The sequence below is a fragment of the Podarcis liolepis genome (assembly GCF_965112155.1).
Source record: "Podarcis liolepis genome assembly, chromosome: 7".
Lineage (NCBI taxonomy): Eukaryota > Metazoa > Chordata > Lepidosauria > Squamata > Lacertidae > Podarcis > Podarcis liolepis.
In genome coordinates, this window is record NC_139561.1 from 91,167,406 (window position 1) to 91,181,532 (window position 14,127).

The window sequence follows — 14,127 nt, forward strand, 5'->3', positions numbered from 1 at the left end:
CTAGACTTCCTGTCTATACCGTTGTATATTCCTTTTTTACATGAATGTACTCTTACTATTGTATATTTATTTACATTTTATCTAATACATTCCTATATCAATATGTGCTCTTAGTCTTATTTCTCAGGGAATCAGCGTGTTTTTACATGAGTCGAACGTGTCCTTTTATTTAAAATGCATCTCTGGGTTCTTTGTGGGGCACAGGAATTTGTTCATTCCCCCCCCCCTCAAAATATAATCCGGCCCCCCACAAGGTCTGAGGGACAGTGGACTGGCCCCCTGCTGAAAAAGTTTGCTGACCTACGCAGTGCCCACAAATAATGTAGGCCTTTGTTCCTAACACAGACATGGGCTGCTTGCAGGGGTACATTCTCATTATTATGGGCGACCTTCTCCTTTGTCCCAGGTGTGGCAGCTGGTTGGGGCTCCTCCAAAGTGGCATGAGGGCACTCTGCACATGTTCAGAGACACTTTGCTTATCTGTGCACCCAGGACACTGAAAACAGATTCCAAATTTACCGTAGTTCTTCTGGGATCCCTGTTCCTCTCTCATATGATCATCTGATGCACAGATATCCTTTCCTCTTGTGTAAAGGTAAAGGTAAAGGGACCCCTGACCGTTAGGTCCAGTCGTGGCCGACTCTGGGGTTGCAGCGCTCATCTCGCTTTATTGGCCAAGGGAGCCGGCATACAGCTTCCGGGTCATGTGGCCAGCATGACTAAGCCACTTCTGGTGAACCAGAGCAGCGCACGGAAACGCCGTTTACCTTCCCGCCAGAGCGGTACCTATTTATCTACTTGCACTTTGACGTGCTTTCGATCTGCTAGGTTGGCAGGAGCAGGGACCGAGCAATGGGAGCTCACCCCATCGCGGGGATTCAAACCGCCGACCTTCTAATCGGCAAGTCCTAGGCTCTGTGCTTTAACCTACAGCGCCACCCGCATCCCTTTCTCTTGTGTAGGGAAGTGGTATTCACGAATATCCAAATAGTTAACGTTCTGGAACCTCGCAAGTTGTCTCGGAGGCTTCCTTTTCCTTTTCTTATTGTACCAAATATACCTGTCTTCTGGAAATAAGTTTCGTGCTTCCACTTGGCAATATCGGTGGCGTAATTGGTGAGCCTGTCTCAGCTTCTCACATTTCACTACTGCGTGATTGAATGCGAGGTTGCATCGTACTGGTCTGAAATCTTCACCCCCTAGTTCGCTTGGATTTCTTCATCCAATATGTTTGTTTCTTACTTCGAGCTCATGGCTGTGCTCGTAGCACAATACAGCGTCTTCAGGGACAATTAAACGTTGCTTTTGCTAACGAACCGCCACTTGCTTGCAAATGTTAACACACTGGCAGAAAATGGGGAAGAAACCCAAGTGCCAAACGAGGAAAGAGAAAAGGCTATGTGCCTGAAAAATACAAATGAGGTTATTGGGCTGGACCTTGTTCCTTAAGGAAATATATTTATTGTAAGGACGCAGAGCAGAAACACTCCAATGCACGTCTTTTGAGCCTGACGGCTGACTTATAAACTCAGTTTCCTGCACAGACTGACCTTTGAATACATTGCTGTGGGTTGTTCAGAATGTGCGAGGGAAATTCAACCCCCAACATTCTTTCAACAGCGCATTTGCTTTACCCCGTATCAGTCCTACGTCAACAATGATAAGTCCTGCTGGACTGACTCGCCAAAGCATTATTAAGGCTGCTGGTGCTCTTTGCGATGGATAGAGACTCGCAATGACGGTACTTCTGTGATGTCACAAAATTCACAATTCGCCACCAGCCCAGCTGCCTCTCAAGTTCCTTCCTGGTTATAAATGCGCAGCTCAAGAAAGGAAGGACTCAGCAACGTGTCACTCCCCCCGCAAATTATTTATCATAGTTTTCACAGGGATGCTTTTATTTCAAAAAATAAAATAACGTTTAAGTAACAGATGCGAGAAAAAGGTTCCGCAGCTCAGTAACATAACAACAGGAAAGGAAATTAGCAACGGTTGCCGGAGTCGTCATTTGCCAAACAGATGAATGCAATAATAATAATAATTACGGGTTTTATGCAGGGCAAAATTGAAAGAGACATAAGCAGCCTCAGAACAGAACCGTCAGCCGTCACCGGAGGCTGCTGTTCATCAAGTCAGAGCATGGTTCTGTCGAGGTCAGGTCTGTCCACCCTGTAGACCTGATTCTGACTGGCAGCAGCGCTCCAGGGTTTTGGGATGGAGATATTCTCGGCCCTATCTGGAGATGCTGCCCGCCAGAGTCAGGTCTACAGGCTGGACAAACCTGAATCGATATTGAATGTTGATATTGAATTGAGCACCACCTGCATGCAAGGAAAATGCGCTTTTCCTGAGCCACAGCCCTATCTCGTATTTTAAAAATCCACCTCTATTGGTCTGTCATCCCCCCCCCCCACTGTATTACCTGGGTTATGAAGGTGCCCAAAAGATGTTAAAGCAAAGATTATGGGATAGTGCACACAGTGACTTGCAATCTCGATCACACACAGTCTGTAGTCCGCTGGCAGTAGGAGTACAATATGGGCATGTCTTCAAGTTAACATCTTACATTAAAAACCTGACAGTACCAAACTATCGAAGGCTTTTCACCAAAGCCAGACTAAACGTCTTTCCTTCTGCAGTGTTGGATGGCAGGTTGAGAGGAGTTCCCTACCAGGACAGACTTTGCTCGTGTGCTCAAGACATCGATTCCATAAAACATATTTTGCTGCACTGTGCGAAATACGAGCAAGCCAGGGCTGAACTGATAAAATTACCCTTGCTGGTACCTTTCCCGGGAAAATCAGAGGTTCACTATGTCAGGTTCCTACTGGAAGACCGGACAAATGCTAGGACATTAGTGGTGGCGAAGTTTTTATCGGTGGTTGCAAGAACCAATGATCCCTATTATTCTGAACAAAATGCTTGTTTAACCTGGAGGTAGGCTGTATGAATTGTGTATTGCTTTGTAACGATTTGTTGGGTCTCTGGACCGTTATAAAGATTGTTGTTGTTTAAAAATGTGGAACAAACTGTGGGGGATAGAATCATAGAGTTGCGAGAGACACCCGAGGGTCATCCAGTCCAACCCCAACAATGGAAGAGTCACAGCTAAAGAATCTCTGACAGATGACCGCCCAATCTCTGGTTATAAACATCCAATGGAGGCATGTCCACCCTTTCCTGAGGGCCACTGCTAAACAGCTCTTACCATCAGAAACGTCTTGCTCACGTTTAGTTGGAATCTCCTTGTCATTGGAAGCCGTTGAGTCTGGCCCTCTCCTACAGAGCAGTAGGAAACAACCTGGCTCCGTCTTCCACATGGGAGATATTTGGAGATATCCCATCTCCTCTCAGCCTCCTCTTTTCCAGGTGAAACATACCCGGCTCCTTCAACCGTTCCTCACCAGGCTTCGTTTTCCAGACCCTTGAGTGTGTGTGTGCGTCAAAGTTTTGCATTGCAAGGACTGAATTGTTGAAGTCTCATGTGAAGGACTTGGGGGGATGCTTTTCCTAAAGCCAGCCTCATTTAATCCCCCACAGCAACCCTGTGAGGTAAACCAGGCCGACAGGAAGTTGGGTTGGACTAATAATAATAATAATAATAATAATAATTTTTATTTATACCCTGCCCATCTGCCTGGGCTTCCCCAGCCACACTTTGTTTGGCTTCCAACAAAATACAGTGGTACCTCGGGTTAAGTACTTAATTCATTCCGGAGGTCCGTTCTTAACCTAAAACTAAAAAAATTCCTTCCTGTAGCACCTTAAAGACCAACTAAGTTAGTTCTTGGTATAAGCTTTCGTGTGCATGCACACTTCTTCAGATATCTGAAGAAGTGTGCATGCACACGAAAGCTTATACCAAGAACTAACTTAGTTGGTCTTTAAGGTGCTACAGGAAGGAATTTTTTTAATTTGACTATGGCAGACCAACACGGCTACCCATCTGTAACTGTAACCTAAAACTGTTCTTTTTTTAAAATAATATTTATTGCTTTTACAACAATTTAAACACTACAAAGAAAAAAAACAAAGAAAAAACAATACATTACACTACAAAGACACTACCTTACACTAAAACATTAAACTAACAAGACAAAACAAAAACAATTTAAAAACACATCAACAAGGAAAAGAAAAGGGGGGAGGGGAAAGAAAAAAGAAAAAAAATTCAGTATCTTATCTTTCTTTCACATATTTCCACGACCTCCTCACACCTCCCTTTTTGTATTCCACTTCTATTAATTATTTCAGCAATTCCTTTCCATCTTCCCCTGTTTCCTATCCTATAATTATCTTAACACATTTCAACCTTATTTTTCCTTTAATACTCTATTAATCTATTTGTACTTAATTCCTTATAACCTTTCTACTAAAGCCATATCACTTCATTCCAACATTCTTCTAGCATTCCTTAATTTTACAATATTTCTGTAAATAGTCTTTAAACTTTTTCCAGTCTTCTTCCACCGACTCTTCTCCCTGGTCTCGGATTCTGCCAGTCATTTCCGCCAATTCCATGTAGTCCATCAACTTCATCTCCCATTCTTCCCTGGTGGGTAAATCTTGTGTCTTCCATTACTTCGCGATGAGTATTCTTGCTGCTGTCGTTGCATACATAAAAAAAGTTCTAAACCTAAAACTGTTCTTAACCTGAAACACCACTTTAGCTAATGGGGCCTCCTGTTGCTGCCGCACTGCCGGAGCACGATTTCTGTTCTCATCCCGAAGCAAAGTTCTTAACCCGAGGTAATATTTCTGGGTTAGCGGAGTCTGTAACCTGAAGCGTATGTAACCTGAAGCGTATGTAACCTGAAGCGTATGTAACCTGAGGTACCACTGTATTAAAATACAGTAATGCATCAAACATTAAAAGCTTCCCTAAACAGGGCTGCCTTCAGATGTCTTCTAAAAGTCTGGTAGTTGTTGTTCTCTTTGACATCCGATGGGAGGGCATTCCACAGGGCGGGCGCCACCACCGATAAGGCCCTCTGCCTGGTTCCCTGTAACCTCACTTCTCGCAGCGAGGGAACTGCCAAAAGACCCTCGGAGCTGGACCTCAGTGTCCGGGCAGAACGATGGGGGTGGAGACGCTCCTTCAGATATACTTCAGAAAGTCTTGTTGCGTCTGCGAAATCCACATGAAAGGTTAACAGCCCTCCTTGCCCCCCCCCAAGCATCTGGCATTCAAAGATATACTGCCCCTAAATATGGGTGTTCGTTTTGCTCCCTCAACTGTTCCTCAAACGACTGCTTTCAATACGCCTGCTTGGAGTAGGACTTAAACAGACATCATCCGATAGCTGGAAGCAATTTAGACCCAAAAGAGTCAGAATTCTGGCACCTAATTAAAAATAAATTGCAGACAGTATGGTCTCTTGGCTTATTTGTGCATGTTACGAACTGGCTTGCTGGGGGTGGGAAGCTGCAAAAGCCCTCTCCTCCTTCTGGCTTTTGATCTTTGGACCAAGCGGGTCTTCAGAGAGAAGACTGCTCCCTGTTGGTCGCTTAACCACCCGAAAAAGAGTCTCAAGAGCTGGAAAGGAACAAGGTGAGGAGAAGGGGCCTTTCCTCCCGCTTACACAGCTGACGAAATATTGCCACCCCCCTCCTAATGGCTCACAAGGACCTGGGAGCTCCCAGCCAGCCCCCCCCCCCTCCAGGACATTGGATGCAAGAGATATCTGGGGAGAGACTTCACCCACTCCTGCCTTCTTCCCAGCCCTCCAGAGTCCGGGAAGGAAAGGAGGAGACCCAGAGAGACGGGCCTGTTACTCTCTTTTGTTACTCTCATTCTCCCTGCCCTCCTTTGCAAGAAGAGAACACAACACGGTAAGAGCGACGCCTGTTTTGCAGGACCATTTCATTGCAATATTCGGCAACGGGTCCAGTGTTTCCCAAAATGTGGTAGCCTCTGTATAACTGTCACAACGACCCTGCAAGGTAGGCGTTGTTTATAATTCCCCCGTTTTGCAGCTTGTGGGAAGGCACAGAGAATGGGGGTTCGGCGGGATGGACAGCAGCATGCCTTATACATTTTAATGTATTTTTAATCTTTGTTGGAAGCCGCCCAGAGTGGCTGGCTGGGGAGACCCAGCCAGATGGGTGAGGTACAAATAAATTATTATTATTATTATTATTAGGCCACCCGGCAAATCCCCAGTTTAGCAACTGCATCCTGAACGGCAGGCGGTCTCTGGGGGCTTCTTTCTCAAGCCACCCCCTTTTTTCCCTGGGAAAAAAATTATGCAAGGGACATGTTAATCTGTCCATTTTGGGTTTCTCCTTTTCCCAATCTTAAATTCCACGTTGCACATTTCCAAATCGGTTTGAGGATTTTCCTTTAAGGCCTCCCGACAGTTTGTCAGCATTTCCGTGCAAAGTTCTCCCGATACACACATTTTCGTATGCAATTTTATGCCTAATAAACACAATTTTTGCAAAGCAATTTCCCTTAATGCAATGCGTTCCTGCGTGTTATTTGCACGGAAAAATGAATTTACGTTCACAATTCAGGTCCTGGTATATGTAATTTTGTACATGAGACTTGGCTGAGGAGCTACGTTGAAAAATTCAGAGAAGGGTGACTTGCGATGGTTGGTTTGGCTTTGGTTCATGATTTTTTCCAGAAAGGGTGAATTGGGCAGGTCCACCTTTGATGCAAACTGATTTTAATTTTGTCTCCATTGTTACTGGATGCAGATACAGTGGTACCTCGGGTTAAGTACTTAATTTGTTCCGGAGGTCCGTTCTTAACCTGAAACTGTTCTTAACCTGAAGCACCACTTTAGCCAATGGGGCCTCCCGCTGCTGCCATGCCGTCAGAGCACAATTTCTGTTCTCATCCTGAAGCAAAGTTCTTAACCCGAGGTACTATTTCTGGGTTAGTGTAGTCTGTAACCTGAAGCATATGTAACCTGAAGTGTATGTAACCAGAGGTATCACTGTACTGGAAATGACCACATTTCCCCTGTATATGAAACACCTTGTTCCATAGACAGCCAGGGCCTGGGTTCAAATCCTCAATCAGCCACGAAGCTCCCTCTCCCTCTCTGCCTCACCTACCTCTAGGTGATTAAATGAGGGGGAGGGCCAGGAATGCCACTTTTAATTCCTTGGAGAAAAAGTTGGGATATACAGTCATACCCCGGGTTACAGCCGCTTCAGGTTGTGTTTTTTCGGGTTATGGACCGCTGAAACCGGAATGGGTTACTTCCGGATTTCGGCGGTTGCACATGTGCAGAAGCGCTAAATCGCGCTTTGCACATGCGCAGAAGCATCGGATCGCAACCCGTGTGTGCGCAGATGCGGGTTGCAAACGCCGCAGGCTGTGAACGTGCATCCCTCACGGATCACGTGCGCAACCCGAGCATCCACTGTAAATTTCATCCACAGCCTGCTGTATCCATGCAACACAAGCATTTTTCAGACCAGCCACCAGCATTGCTCAGCAGAGAGCTCCAAAATGAGGAACAGATTGTAAGAAAAGTACGTACTAGAATGTGTTAGAATTTAGGCATTTTGTTTTCAGCAAAAACCCACAAGACCGGGGTCAGCAACCTTTTCCAGCTGTGGGCTGGTCCACTGTCCCTCAGACCTTTCCCATTTTTGGGGGGAAAATGAACGAATTTCTATGCCCCACAAATAACCCAGAGATGCATTTTAAATAAAAGGACACATTCTACTCATCACGATTTAAATCACTAGTCAGTAAGACTTGATTAAAATCTTTTTTTTTTTATTAAGAGCTGCTGTACAGTATTTTTATACAACCCACTGCATAATATCTTGCTCAGGAATACCAACAGTATGTTAGGTGCCACGTTGTAATCGATTATAGCATGTTAGATTTCATATTGTACACAAGTCCAGATCATCCTTATTGCAAAAAGAACCCCTCCAATTTTGGGAACTGGGTGCATGGTTGGAGCACAACTGTTGCTTGAATTGTACAACCTGAATTCGCAGGTCTGTGACTGCCCCCAAACAGTGACTTTCTGGAAGTGCTCTTAAAGGTAAAGGTAAAGGGACCCCTGACCATTAGGTCCAGTCGTGGCCGACTCTGGGGTTGCAGCGCTCATCTCGCTTTACTGGCCGAGGGAGCCAGCGTACAGCTTCCAGGTCATGTGGCCAGCAGGACTAAGCCGCTTCTGGTGAACCAGAGCAGCGCACGGAAACGCCGTTTACCTTCCCGCCAGAGCGGTACCTATTTATCTACTTGCACTTTGACGTGCTTTCAAACTGCTAGGTGGGCAAGAGCAGGGACTGAGCAACGGGAGCTCACCCTGTCGCGGGGATTCGAACCGCCGACCTTCTGATCGGCAAGTCCTAGGCTCTGTGGTTTAACCCACAGCGCCACCCACGTCCCTTCTTTTACTTCGTTTACTTCTGTGTAAAAGTGCATAGGATTGGGAGGGGAGAGGTTATCATGGCTCCATCTCAGCAAAACCCCGAGGAATGTATCAGGTCGGTGGCAGATCTTGTAACACATGGAAGGAGAGGCGTTGTCTCTCTGCAAAGCAGCCGAAAGCCAGGCCTGGGCTGATTCTGAAATGGCTCTGCAATGCTTGCCACAGCTCTCAGAACATAGTCCAAGAAGGCAGTCATCGAAGCACCCCTATAAATAAGTGGGAGTATAATCACTGTTGTCGTCCCTGACTCTTTCGTATTGCTCAGGATAGGAGTTGTAAGATTCAGGTCAGAGAAAAAGAAGGATTTGTTTTTTTCATTTTTTCATTTATTTATTATTAATGTTGCAATACATATATAAGGGACACGGGTGGCGCTGTGGGTTAAACCACAGAGCCTAGGACTTGCCGATCAGAAGGTCGGCAGTTTGAATCCCTGCAATGGGGTGAGCTCCCGTTGCTCAGTCCCTGCTCCTGCCCACCTAGCAGTTCAAAAGCACATCAAAGTGCAAGTAGAAAAATAGGAACCGCTCCGGCGGGAAGGTAAACGGCGATTCCGTGCGCTGCTCTGGTTCACCAGAAGCGGCTTAGTCATGCCAGCCACATGACCCGGAAGCTGTACGCTGGCTCTTTCGGCCAGTAAAGCGAGATGAGCGCCGCAGCCCCAGAGTTGTTTGTGACTGGACCTAATGGTCAGGTTTCCCTTTACCTTTACCTTTACATATATGAAATCTTTACATAATGATACATATACATTATATTTGTAAATTCACATTTTCACATTTCATTATGTACCAACATTTATCCATTTCTTATTTCATGCCCTGTGTCTTCCCTCCACCCATGGAATAATAATAATAATAATAATAATAATAATAATAATAATAATAATAATAACAATAATAATATCTGTCATGGATGCTTTAGTGCGGTCCCTGCATTGCAGCGGGTTGGACTAGATGACCCCCGGGTCCCTGCTGTGCTTCTATGATCCTTCCTGGAAGGAAGCAGGACTGCTCCTCCTCATCAGCTGCATCCCTGCTAAGGAAGGGATCTGAGTATCGTAACTGGAACAAGGGTGAGGAGGCCTTGGAGACGGGCCCCTCTCGTGGATTTCTTCACCAAGGCAGACACGGGAGCAAAGACAGGCGTGTGTGACTTTGGAATGCTGCCTTGATTTTCCCGAAGGTCATTAAAGCTGAATTCCTGCTACCTCCGCCTCTTCCCTGAGACGGGGCAGGATTGCCACATAGTCCCCGCATCCTTCGCAAGAAGCATTTTGCAAGACGCCTTTTCGCAACGCCCACCTTTACAGCAGCAGGAGGGCTGGCCTTATTACTGAGATATGCGGGGAGCCTTCAGAGTTCGGGTGCGGCAACTCCCATTCATTCTCTCTTATATATATAATTTTTATTAAATTTTCTCTTTTACAATTTAGAATACAGTGGATGCTCAGGTTGCGAACGTGCTCCATGCGGGAGGCACGTTTGCAGCCCGCAGCGTTCGCAACCTGCAGCGCCGCATCTGCGCACGTGCAGGTTGCGATTCAGCGCTTCTGCACATGCGCAAAGCGTAATTTAGCGCTTCTGCACATGTGCGACCGCCGAAACTCGGAAGTAACCCGTTCTGGTACTTCTGGGTTTCGGCGGGTCCGTAACCCAAAAAAACGCAACCTGAAGCGTCTGTAACCCGAGGTATGACTGTATTCATTTAGACAACCTTAAAATATCAATGACTTCCCTTCTTCTCTTTCCATGGTTCATTTTGCAAGGCATAAATCCCTGCATATTTTATATAATAATAATAATAATAATAATAATAATAATAATAATAATAAATTTTTATTTGTACCCCTCCCTCCCCGGCCAGAGATGGGCTCAGGGCGGCTAACTTCATAAAAGTAACACAGTATACAAAGAACATAAGAACATAAAACAGGCAATCAATTAATTAAAATACATCTTAAAATTAGTTCAGAGCAAATTAAAATCTGGACAGATGGCTGTCCATGGGTAAAATTGACAGTGGTTAATATTCTCCAGGGCCAGCTGTTACCTCTGGTCTTATAAAGGACCTGTGAGTGGGCTAGGAGGCCTCTTTAATGCTTGTTCTTATACAGAAAGAAAAGAATCAGACTGAAAACCCTGACCAAAGGCCTAAACTAAACCATTCAGTATTCCATTATTACTTCCATCAGAACTGATTTACACTGTTGATTTTATCTTAATGCTGCCAATGTTTTCAAGTGTACACAATTCCCCCTTGTATAGTCAGTATACATCTTCCGATCTTCTTTAAATGAACGTTCTTCTTGTTCTCTTATTCTGTAAGTTAGATCTGCAAGCTGCTCATATTCCATCACTTTACGTTGCCATTCTTCTTTGGCTGAGATTTCACTCGAGCTCCCCATTCATTGTCTTGTGGGCAGGAGAATTTTGCGAACCCACGATTCATCTCAGAATCAGGGTGGATAAAAAGCAATGGTTTTATTTTTTATTTATTTATTTAAATTAGTTTTTTTTTATTTAAATCAGATTTTTAAAATAAAATGCTTTCGGAGAAAAAATCTTTCTAAATATAGTTTTCTTTTTAGGTTACATTATAGTCCAAAGGCTATTCATCAGGAAGTGAGGATTTGTTTTAAGTTTTTCACGTGTGCCAAAACTCAGTCTGTTTTTTGTTTTTTTTAAATCGTTTAACCACACCAGGTAACAAACATAGATACATATGCTATAATGCTATTGTTTTAGTTGAATAAATTGTTTAAATTGTTATTAAGGAAATGGTTATTTTTCTCCTTCCAATAAAGCACAGCAGAAAAGTTGTCCAAATATAAACAATAATTTCCTGTCTTTGTATTTCTAATAGTATAACCAAATCAGCTATTTTTGATATAACTGTAAAAACTACTCTGGAAATTTATGATTCCAAAAATGAAACCTTCATCTGGTTGCAAATACTAAGATTATACAGTGGAACCTCGGGTTGCGAACCTGATCCGTGCAGGAGGCACATTCACAACCCACAGCGCCGCGTGTGCCACGATTCAGCGCTTCCGCGCATGCGCAAAGTGTGATTTTGTGCTTCTGCACATGCGCCGAAACCCAGAAATAACCCATTCTGGTACTTCCGGGTTCAGCGCGTCCGTAACCCGAAAACACACAACCCGCAGCAATCGCAACCCGAGGTATGACTGTACCAGCAAGAATGAGCCTTTCTGTAAAAAGATGATTGAAATCATGATGCCTTATGAGGAACGGCTAAGGGATCTGGGCATGTTTAGCCTGGAGAAGAGGAGGTTAAGGGGTGATATGATAGCCATGTTCAAATATATAAAAGGATGTCACATAGAGGAGGGAGAAAGGTTGTTTTCTGCTGCTCCAGAGAAGCGGACACGGAGCAATGGATCCAAACTACAAGAAAGAAGATTCCACCTAAACATTAGGAAGAACTTCCTGACAGTAAGAGCTGTTTGACAGTGGAATTTGCTGCCAAGGAGTGTGGTGGAGTCTCCTCCTTTGGAGGTCTTTAAGCAGAGGCTTGACAACCATATGTCAGGAGTGCTCTGATGGTGTTTCCTGCTTGGCAGGGGGTTGGACTTGATGGCCCTTGTGGTCTCTTCCAACTCTATGATTCTATGATTCTACGTCTTTCTGACTAGTGACTGAAATCGTGATTGAAATCGATTTGATTTAAATCAAATCCACGCTGGTCAGAATCAAACCCACCCCACCCCCCAAATACTGCGCTGACTTGCATTATCCCCACTGCAAAATACTCCCCTCTTTCCAACTCTGTCTTTGACCCCCTGCAGCTCTGCGGTCAAAGGAATAGAGGATGGGCAAAGCGGAAGATGTGGTCCTCACCTCCCAGGTGCCCAGCGAGAGCATCCCTTTACTTGGCCACGCCCTCCCCAGCCCCACCTACCTGAGCCAGGAGGAGGTGGTCCAGCAGGCGGGGTCTGCCCCCTGGCCGGGCGTCCGCAAGGCCCTGCTCTGCCTCCTGGGGGCGCTGTTCGCCTGCCTGCTCGCCCTGGCCGTCCTCCTCTTGGTTACGATGCCACGGCCGCAGCCACCCTTGGTCTGGTGGCAGAAAGCCTCCTTCTACCACCTGCCCGCGGCCTCCTTCCCGGATTCCGACGGCGATGGGCAAGGGGACTTGGAAGGTAAGGAGGTCAGGAGGGTTGTGGTTTTTATTTTTAAAAAATTACGTTTTCAAAAACAGGAATGGAGAGCATATTTAACCTCCTGTCCCTGTCCCACTTAAAACTTCGTACCAAATACAGAATGTATACATATACCATATGACTTCCCTTCCACCCTATTCCTGGCTCCTTTTCTTTTCTGCTACTCTGCGTAATCCACATCTTTTTAATCATCCAATTTGTTACCATTTAAATACTCTCTTTCAGCTCTGCTGGATTTACTGGAGACCTGCTAAGCTACGTATTTGTCTAGATTGGTTCTTAAAATAGTCAATTGCCCATTCCGCCTTATATTCCTTATCTTCGTTTTCTCTTACCCTGTTCGTCAGACCAGCCAGTTCAGCATATTCGAACATTTCGCACTGCCAATTCTTCCTTAGGGGTCACTAGACTTGTTCTCCGCCTTTGTGCCAATAAGCCTCTAGCTGAGGAGGTGGGGTATAGTAATGAACTCTTTTGCTTTTTTGGGACCCAAGAGGAAAACCTCAGGTGTTTTGGGATAGTTAATTTTTTTTAAAAATTCATTCTACATGGTTTCTCAATATTCCTTAATTACTTTACAGGACTACCACATGTGGAAAAGGGATCCCTCAATTTCATTAAACTTCCAAAATAGACCTTTTCCCTTTTTTAAAGACATTTTCGCCAATCTAAAAGGTAAAAGTAAAGGTAAAGGGACCCCTGACTATTAGGTCCAATCGTGGCTGACTCTGGGGTTGTGGTGCTCATCTCGCTTTACTGGCCGAGGGAGCCGGCGTGCAGCTTCCGGGTCATGTGGCCAGCATGACTAAGCCGCTTCTGGCGAACCAGAGCAGCACACGGAAACGCCATTTACCTTCCCGCCGGAGCGGTACCTATTTATCTACTTGCACTGGTGTGCTTTCAAACTGCTAGGTTGGCAGGAGCAGGGACTGAGCAACAGGAGCTCATTCCGTCGCGGGGATTCGAACTGCCGACCTTCTCATCGGCAAGTCCTAGGCTCTGTGGTTTAACCCACAGCGCCACCCGCGTCCCAATCTGGTGGGTGTTAAATACCTTCTGTGGGCCATTTTCATCGAGTTTTATTTTATTGCACGACATGCTGTGAAATTCATATTTATTTCCCACAACTTTCCCCATCATTCGTAACCAATAACCCACATCTTGTGCCCACTTAATCATGCTCGATTAAAATTGGGGCAAGAGGGGTGCTAGTTGTGGGGTGGAGTCTAAGTAGTGACCCTGCCGCTCCTCCCTGCTTCTTCTCCCTCAAGGTGTGAGACGTCAGCTGGACCGGCTCCTAGCCTTCTCCATCCAGGCCTTGGTACTGGGCCCCATCCTTGAGCGCGACCTTGCCAATCTGAGCAGGATCCTACCTGCCCATGGGTCTCAGGAACAGCTGGAAGCCCTGGTGGATGTTGGGAAGAAGGAAGGTATGAAGGGGGGGTTACAGCTCAGTGGCAGAGGTAAAGACCTAGATCAGGGGTCAGCAGTGGCGTAGCGTGGGTTGTCAGCACCCGGGGCAAGGCAAGTAAT

At 45.5% G+C, this 14,127-nt stretch overlaps 1 protein-coding gene and 1 long non-coding RNA gene across 2 annotated transcripts in view; both read left to right on the plus strand.

The window, feature by feature from the left end:
* LOC310712949 overlaps positions 1-14,127 on the plus strand; it is a 2,318,697-nt gene that overhangs the window by 37,056 nt on the left and 2,267,514 nt on the right. The gene's annotated exons all lie outside the window — the stretch shown is intronic.
* Positions 5,763-14,127, plus strand: part of LOC310712937 (amino acid transporter heavy chain SLC3A2-like) — a 128,534-nt gene continuing 120,169 nt past the window's right edge. The window contains exons 1-3 of the mRNA XM_083516404.1: positions 5,763-5,832; positions 12,223-12,573; positions 13,866-14,024. Coding sequence (XP_083372530.1) covers positions 12,246-12,573; positions 13,866-14,024 — 487 coding nt within the window. The 5' untranslated portion in view covers positions 5,763-5,832; positions 12,223-12,245. The remainder of the gene's footprint in view (positions 5,833-12,222; positions 12,574-13,865; positions 14,025-14,127) is intronic.